The sequence below is a fragment of the Gopherus evgoodei genome, chromosome 7 (genome assembly GCF_007399415.2).
Source record: "Gopherus evgoodei ecotype Sinaloan lineage chromosome 7, rGopEvg1_v1.p, whole genome shotgun sequence".
Lineage (NCBI taxonomy): Eukaryota > Metazoa > Chordata > Testudines > Testudinidae > Gopherus > Gopherus evgoodei.
The window spans coordinates 67,541,098-67,550,099 of NC_044328.1; the positions used below are offsets into that span (position 1 = coordinate 67,541,098).

The 9,002-nt window shown below is 52.9% G+C and overlaps 1 protein-coding gene across 5 annotated transcripts in view; it reads right to left on the reverse strand.

Annotated features, from left to right (window-relative positions):
- ADAM8 (ADAM metallopeptidase domain 8) overlaps positions 1–7,499 on the reverse strand; it is a 108,610-nt gene extending 101,111 nt beyond the window's left edge. For all 5 annotated transcript variants that reach the window (XR_004001436.1, XM_030571312.1, XM_030571311.1 and 2 more), the window contains exons 1-2: positions 7,398–7,499; positions 324–433 (exon numbers count right to left, since the gene is read on the reverse strand). Coding sequence is in view for 4 of the 5 variants with exons in the window: in XM_030571312.1 (XP_030427172.1) it covers positions 324–433; positions 7,398–7,449 (162 nt within the window). In the remaining variant the exon portion in view is untranslated. The remainder of the gene's footprint in view (positions 1–323; positions 434–7,397) is intronic.
- Between the last annotated feature and the right edge of the window lie 1,503 nt (positions 7,500–9,002).

A 9,002-nucleotide genomic window follows, 5' to 3' on the forward strand; every position in this document is an offset into this window, starting at 1 on the left:
ACAGCTACAATATGTGAGTGTTGTGATCCTGTTTTCTCTGTTTTGCAGCTTTCCATGTGTCTGTCTGTTTACAGAGGCAGTTGCAGTTCTGCAAGGCAGCACTGAGGTAGCCTATTCCACAATGTACATTCACTCATATTTGGTTATTTTTGCTTAATCTAAAACAAAAGTCAGTCTCCAACTGCTCAGTGTCTGGGAAAGCTGGAACTGTTTGGCTAATCAGGGGGTTGGCACCAGGCCCTAGTTTAACCGCCTCTGAGTCGGGGGTTGTTGGAGCTGGGCTTGTAGTGTCCCCTAATATTTCAGATGCGACAGATACTTACGAGTTGAGCAGAAAGGTCTCTCTTCCCAGGAGTTGCAGGCACTCTGTGAGGTGTCACCCTTTCATATTGGACCACATGTGCGAGTTTCTCCGATGGGCTGGCAAAGACTCCTGTAAAGACATTCAAAGGGTCAGGGATTTCTGCAGAGTTCCCTAGAGGGGTACAGTGCTGCATGATGTTACAGGGTGGTAGAGCAGCTGTGCTCAATAACCCCATTAAGGCTTGTTCCTGATCCCAGAGAGGGGGACAGAGCGAGGCTGGTTTTGTAGCTCCCTGCCCCTCTGTACTGCCCTCACAGCTCATTGTTGGCTGATGTTCTGCTGCTTCCTTTCAGAATGCAAAAGCATGTAACATCCACCATGAGCCCAAGGCACTAGCAGGCAGCAGTGAAATGCCAAAGATGGACTAGCAGCTCCTCTGTCCCGTATTCTGCACTCTTTGGCCACAGAGCCCTTACTAGATGGTGTCCCCAGATGGTGAACAAGGACAGGCCAATCTTTACAAAAGAGAATGAAAATCTTAAACAGCGAAAAAATATGTGGAGGCTCCAAGACTGCACACGATTATAATATTTGTACAAAGTAGGCCCTGCAAGGTAACATCCGAAAAATCATAATTTGTTAGTCAGCGCTGTCCTAATAAAATGTGTGTGACACATTGAAAAGTTGTAAGATTCCACTGTATAGTGATTTTAACACATGTTCCAAACCGAGGTTGGCAAGCAGGTCTGTCTCAAACAGAGGAATGGGTGCTCTGTTTAATTTGCATTTAAGCCATAAATAGAGTCATTGAGCAAGAAGGGAAACGAAGGACAGTCAAACAGGTGAGGTAGAGCAGCAGAGAACATCCTTTCCTGTAGACTCTCTGTCTCCTGAATCTGAGCTGGAAATGTTTCTCAAGGGTGGGGGCTGACACTATAAAAAAGAGGGACAAACACCCCAAGGTCCCCTCCTCCTCCCCCCTCTATCCATCTATTCACTGCATGAGAAGGGACAAAGGTAGCAGCCATTAACCAGAAGAAGGGATTCTGGTCTAAGAAGTTTGGCCAGTAAGATGATTGAGAGCATGTGGTGAGAAAAACTTTGCTAACTGTGTTTTATTTTTTCTTGTAACCATTTCTGATTTTCATGCCTCATTGTACTCACTTAAAATCTCTCTCTTGGTAGTTAATAAACTTGTTTTATTGTTTTATCTAATCCAGTGAGTTCCAGTTAAGATAACAAGATGTGTTCATATTATTTCTATTAATAAAATGAAGGACTTTATATGAATTTGTTTTGTCCAGGAGAGGGCTGGGCAGTACAGGACATACACTTCTGGGGGGAAATCTAGGACTGAGGATATGTTGGGGTCACCCTGCAGTATAACTGACGTGTGACTGGCTGGTTGAAGCACATACAGTCATAACTGGAAGTGATTTGCATGCTGGAGGCTGTGAATAGGTCAGACTGAATGCTACAGCAGCAAAGCAGTGTAGGTTAGATGGCAGGGGTGACACAGCTACTCATTAGTCTGTACTCTGGGTATGTCACAAGGTGATTACAGCATAACCTCAGGTTTCGTTTTATTTTGTTAAGAAGCTAGTTGCTAGGTTCTTGACTGCAAAGCACAGCTTGAAAATGTGATGTCCAAATGTTCAGAAAGCAGAAGGCAAATACACATGACCCCAAATTTATTATTTTTAAAATATCTCATGATTTTTTAATGCTTGAGGTTGGCAATACTTTGTTGTGGATTTTGTAGGATGTTTTGCATTTATGCTGAATCAGGCTCTCTAATTCACCAAGAAAAGAAATGTCTGTGAGCAGGGCCGGCTCTAGCCATTTCGCCGCCCCAAGCACAGCGGCATACTGCGGGGAGCGCTCTGCTGCTCGCCAGTCCAGCGGCTCCGGTGGACCTCCCGCAGGCATGCCTGCGGATGCTCCACCGGAGCCACGGGACCAGCGGACCCTCCACAGGAACGCCTGCAGGAGGTCTGCCGGAGCCGCCTGCTGCCCTCCTGGCAACTGGCAGAGCGCCCCCCGCGGCATGCCGCCCCAAACACGCGCTTGGCGTGCTGGGGCCTGGAGCCGGCCCTATCTGTGACGGACAGAAAGACAGCAAGCCACCCCACGACTCCTATAGTGCTGCACAGTTCATAACCCATAGTGCTGCCTAAAGCTTCGCACCATACACTAGAAGGCAAGTTGAGCATCTTCCTTCTTACCCCACACACCCAGCTTGCAAACAATTTAACTGAGAGACTGCACAAGAAAATGTCTGGCAGAGTTGAGTATAGAACTCAGGACTTCAACATGACACAGCCAAGACTTCAGCCACACTGGCTTTCACAATAAATGTGCCAGAGCTATGTGCTTGGCTAGCTAACAACTGAGACAACTGCTAAGATCACACTGCTCTATCATCACCAGGAATCCTAACCACCAAGAATCTACTGCTGCCTGGGCAGAAGTTGTATGACTCACAGGCACAGTGTGTGTTGTGACCCCCTCTAGTGTCTGCTCCATATAGAGGATAATAAACTGTTACCAGCTGCTACTTTAGCTCAAGTAGTAGAAATGTGGCTGGAGATCTGAAAGTCCAGGCTTCCCGCCCTACTGCTGGTCCCCAGGGACAACATAGTCCATAGGACTGATTGCACATGATGCAATTTATTTTTCCAGTTTTCTTCTTTATAAATCGGTTTATTTGATTTACACAGTGAGAAAAAAGGCTGTATAGACCCTGGCATGCCATTTGTTGGCACTGTTCACACATTTCAGCAGTGTGACCCATGGTGGTAGGTTTGACAGCTGCATGAAGCCAACAGTCCCCATATCAGCTAGCCATGTTGGTTAGTTACCTTGCTGGAGCACTGGGATCCCCACAGGATGATGAACAGTAAGGGAGAGCAGACCACATTGTTCTCCTGGCGCTAAGCAAGCCTCCCCCTAGCGCATTTCGTGCCTGAGCCAGAAGCAAAGCTACTCTTCTCACTACCCCCACCCATGTGAGAGTCAATCTCACTGCAAGTGCGGGATCTGGCTGTCATGATGTAGCTACTTTCTCTAAAGTGGCAGCTCATCTGGGCTGGATCAGATGGGTACATGAGAGCCATCTGCTGGCAGTATTTTTGGTCAAACCACAACAGCAGCCTGTAGATGGTACCTAGATATCCCAGCCTAGCTATCTGGATGAATGACTAGGTGACCCAGAAGACTGGCTGGGCTGACAGATATAAACTCAAATGACTCATGAGATCATAAGAACTACCCTTTACCACACGTACTGCCAAGGCAGCTGGAAGTGCAGACTAAGAGTCCTAAAGTTAAACAGTTGGGGGGCTGGATGTTCTCTGCAAAGGGCCCACCTGCCCTAGGGAACTGGAAAGTCAGACGGGCCTGAAAGCATGTGGTTGCTCGCACTTGGCCTGTTTGGAATGCTTGAGATGTGTGCATTACAGAAGATGCACACGCTGCATCTTGAAGGCAGGCCCGTACTGCAATCCCCTTTTTACAGAGTGGGTACTGAGGCACAAGACTTGCCGAAAGCTGCCCAGCAAGTCAGAGGCAGAATTACTTACAATTAGCACTCAGGAACTCTTCCCTCTCATACCCCATGCTCACGCCTCTAGAACAGACCAGAATAAAACATCTTTCATGATGCTCCTATGCCTCCGGGAAGGGGGGCTGCACTATGACATGGACACAAACTCCTTCAGCATGAGCCAGGTTTGAATTGATTTGTTCAGCCCTTGTACCATGCGGGCCATGGCTAGTGGTCTTGGATATGCACACAGAGCTCAGCCACCTTAATAATCCCACTTCACCCAGCCCAGTCAATGCAGGCCTATCACAAATGGGGCTGGATGAGAGCTACCCTGGCTGACACACTGCTGAGCTAATACTTGACAGCTGGAAGAAGCAACCAGGAGAAATAGCTATTGCTTGATGGAGCCTGCCCTTTGTTTTCCCAGGCTCCTAGTGCTTCTAGAAGTCAAGGGAACACCACTGGCCCCAAAAGCTTTCATCCACCTGCAGCTGGCTAGAAGACTGTTTTCAATGACTGAAGCTGAAGCTAGACAGATTCAGACTGGAAATGAGGTATAAATTCATAACACTGAGGGTAACTGATCACTGGACCAATTTACCAAGGTTGTGAGGGATTTGCCATTACTGGCCATTTTTAAATCAAGATTGGATTTTTTTTTAAAGATATGTTCTAGTTCAAAAAGAATTATCTGGGGGCAGGTCTCTGGTCTGTGTTATTCAAGGAGTCAGACTAGATCAGTGGGTTTCAATCTGTGGTCCACAGACCCGGGGTGGGGGTGTAAGACAGACTATGTCTGAAATTTTTACGGGCCTGCAAATTAAAAAAGGCTGAAAACCACTGGACTGGATGATCACAGTGGTCCCTTGAAATCTATGAATTTACTTTCAGGTTCAGGCTCTTGCTACAGGCATCCAAGCCTCTGTTCCCTTGAGGTTGGGTGACTGCAAGGAAACTCCAGCTAGTGATGAATGCAGCAGCTTGCTTTCTCAGGCCTGCTCTTCACACAAAGCTGCACTAGTTTACCTAATGGAGTGTTTCTAAATCGAACTAGTTAAGGCAGTTGAAAACCCCTGTGTGGGCTATTTAGATTTAATTTAAACCTAGCTTGGATCAATTTAATTGATTCCTTGTTAGACCAATATGAGCCAGGCTTCTATCTTTTTAAAAGTGTGCAAACAAGAGTTAACTAGGCCGGGGTAGGCAAACTTTTTGGCCCAAGGGCCACATCTAGGTGGGAAAATTGTATGCAGGGCCATGAATGTAGGGCTGAGGCAGAGAGTGTGGGGTGCGGCAGAGAGTGTGGGGTGCAGGAAGGGACTCAAGGCAGAGGTTTGGGCTGCAGGAAGGGTGTGGGATGCAAGAAAGGGCTCAGGGCAGGGGGTTGGGGGCCCAGGGCAGGGGGTGCAGAGTGCAGGAGGGGGCTCAGGGCAGGGCACTGGAGTGCAGGAGGGATGTGTCAGGGGGCTGGCATGCAGGAGGGGTGTGGGATGTGGGCTCCAGCTTAGTGTCGCTTACCTCAAGTGGCCCTGGGGTAGCAGGGTATTGCAGCAGGGCTAACGCAGGCTCCCTACCTGCCCTAGTCCCACACCATTCCTGGAGGTGGCTAGCATGTCCAGCAGTGTCTCGGTGGAGTGCAGTAAGGAAGGTGGCTCCGCTGCATGCTGCCCTCACCTTTGGGTACCACACCCAAAGCTCCCATTGGCCATGGTTCCCCATTCCAAGTTAATGGGAGTTGCGGGGGGCGTTGCCTGCAGATGAAGGCAGCGCACAGAGCTCTCTGCCTCCTTCCCTTCCCCAGGGGCCACAGAGAAATGGTGCCAGCCTCTTCTGGGAGCAGTCTCCAAGGGAGCCTGCCTTAGTCCCACAGTGCCACAGGGCTGGCAATCCCGCGGACCAGACTGAAAGCCCTGATGGGCCAGCTCTGGCCCACAGCTGTTGTTTGCCCTCCCCTGAACTAGGCTGTCTTAAAAAATGGTTTGAGCTAAGTAAGCATAATTTGTGCATGAAGACAAGCCTGTAGCATTGTCTCCCATAGAGGTCACATTACCACCAGGGCCGGCTCTAGGCACCAGTGCGGGAAGCAGGTGCTTGGGGAGGCCAATGGAAAGGGGCGGCACATCTGGGTTTTCGGTGGCTATTTGGCAGTGGGTCCCTCAGTCCCTCTTGAAGGGAACAACCAGCCGCCGAACTGCCACCGAAGAATGAAGCAGCACGGTAGAGCTGCCACCAAAGTGACGCCTATCACGGCTTTTTTTTTTCCCCTTTTTTCTTCGCCACTTGGGGAGCAAAAAAGCTGGAGTTGGCCCTGATTACCACCAATTCATTTCTGAGTGCACTAGAAATTATGCAGCTATTTCACTAAAAAACTGAGGTTTTTAATGGAATAAGAGAGAAAATGTATAATAAACTCAGTGCTCCAGCCCTGTTATTTTGATAGTTAGGTTTATTTATTTTATGCTGTCTACGTAGTTTAAATTTTCAATATGAGAAAGATTTTTATAGTAACATCTGAGGCCTGGTTTACACTAGAAAATTCGGTCAGCATGACTACATTGCACAAAGGTGTGAAAAATCCACACCCCTGAGCAGCGCAGTTAAGGCACCCTAAATCCCTATGTAGACAGTGCTATATTGACAGAAGAACTAGCTATGGCCTCTTGGGGAGGTAGAGTAACTACAGTGACAGGAGAACCCCTCCCATGGGTGGAGCTGCTGTCTACACTGAAGCGTTACAGAGCAGCTGCTGTAGTGTTTTAAGTGTAGATACAAGCCCTTCGAAGTTGGGAGGCAAAGCCAGAGGTGAAGCATTTGTGACTTTTGGTCCTTTGTGGGCAGTTTGGAACAATGGGGAAAATACATTAGCTAAGTGTTTCTGAAAAAGATTATCAACAGTGAAATCATACAGACAGCTGCTAGCAACCTTTATACTAAAATTCTTGCAAATTTATTTTGTTATACCTTCCAATGCCACCATTGGTTGCAGCTGGCCTTTGCAAGGTGGCAAGGAGAAAGCCCTCTGGCTAGAGGAGCACCTCTTCTTTGTCCTATGAATGCCCACCAGTTTTGCTGAAATACACACTTCTGAAAAATCGCCATTTCCCTTCTCTCACTTTGCCACTCGGGAAAAGTTCTCCACCTGGCAAAATCATAACCAAAACACACCAACACTCGACAGCAACCAGCTCCAAACCGGCCTGTCCCCTCCAAGCCCAGCACATAGCTCCACAACCCCTCACCCGCTTCCCTGGCGGCATGGGGCAGAAATCCCCCAGCTTCCAGCCCGGCAGGAGAATGAACCAGGCAGAGTCCGACGCCCTGAAAGGTCAGCACATGGCCCCAGCTCCCCATCTGTGAGACCACAGCCTTCCCCCGCCCTGCCCGGCGGCCAGCCCCCGCACGGAACAGACACGGACCGTCCGCCCTCTGGCACCTCATGCCCCGACGGGCGGGAGTGAAGCGCAGCCCGAGCCCGTCCAGAAGCGCCGCTGCGGCTGCAGCCTCAGTTCCCCGACGGAGCCCGCCACGGCAGGCGAGCGCACTCACCGCGGCGCCCCAGCGCCATGCACAGCGCCAGCAAGGCGAGGGTCCGGGCCATGGCGCGGCTGCCCCGCGCTGAGGTGCGGAGCGGAGGGAGCGGAGCGGCGTGGTGCGCTGCGTTCCTCCCTGCCAGCCGCCAGCGGCCCCGGCTCCGTCTGACTCAGCCCTGCCTGACTCAGCCTCCCGCCCAGGAAACTGAGGGGGCCGAGCCTACCCCCCAGCAGCTCCTCCCTGGGCCGGCCACACCCCCTGCCTGCACACTGCCCCCCTCCACCCTGACTGCCCACCCCGGCCCCGCACAGACCCCCCTCGCCCTGCACACTGATCCCTCTACCCCAACTACCCACCCCGGCCCCGCACAGACCCCCCTCGCCTTCCTCACTGATCCCTCTACTCTGACTACCCACCCCTGCCCCGCACAGACCCCCCTCGCCCTGCTCACTGACCCCTCTACCTCGACTACCCACCCCTGTCCTGCACAATGACGCCTCTAACCCAACTACCCACCCCTGCCCCGCACAGACCCCCCTCGCCCTGCTCACTGTCCCCTCTATCCCGACTACCCACCCCTGCCCCGCACAGACCCCCCTCGCCCTGCTCACTGACCCCTCTACCCCGACTACCCACCCCTCCTGCACACTGATCTCTCTACCCCAACTACCCATCCCTGCCCTGCACAGACCCCCCTCGCCCTGCTCACTGTCCCCTCTATCCCGCCTACCCACCTCTGCCCCGCACAGACCCCCCTTGCCCTGCTCACTGACCCCTCTGCCCCAACTACCCACCCCTGCCCCGCACAGACCCCCCTCGCCCTGCTCACTGACCCCTCTACCCCGACTACCCACCCCTGCCCCGCACAGACTCTCCTCGCCCTGCTCACTGACCCCTCTACCCCAACTACCCACCTCTGCCCCGCACAGACCCCCCTCGCCCTGCTCATGGACCCCTCTACCCCGACTAACCACCACTGCCCCGCACAGACCCCCTTGCCCTGCTCACTGACCCCTCTACCCCGATTACCCACCCCTGCCCCGCACAGACCCCCTCGCCCTGCCCACTGACCCCTCTACCCTGACTACCCTCCCCTGCCCCGCACAGACCCCCCTCACCCTGCTCACTGACCCATCTACCCCGACTACCCACCCCTGTCCTGCTCACTGATCCCTCTACCTCGACTACCCACCCCTGCCCCGCACAGACCCCCCTCGCCCTGCTCACTGACCCCTCTACCCCGACTACCCACCCCTGCCCCGCACAGACTCCCCCTCGCCCTGCTCACTGACCCCTCTACCCGACTACCCACCGCTGCCCTGCACAGAGCCCCCCTCGCCCTGCTCACTGACCCCACTACCCCGACTACCCACCCCTGCCCCGCACAGGCCCCCCTCGCCCTGCTCACTGACCCCTCTACCCCGACTACCCACCCCTGCCCCGCACAGACTCCCCCTCGCCCTGCTCACTGACCCCTCTACCCGACTACCCACCAGTGCCCCGCACAGAGCCCCCCTCGCCCTGCTCACTGACCCCTCTACCCCGACTACCCACCCCTGCCCCGCACAGACCCCCTTTCGCCCTGCCCACTGACCCCTCTACCCCGACTACCCACCCCTC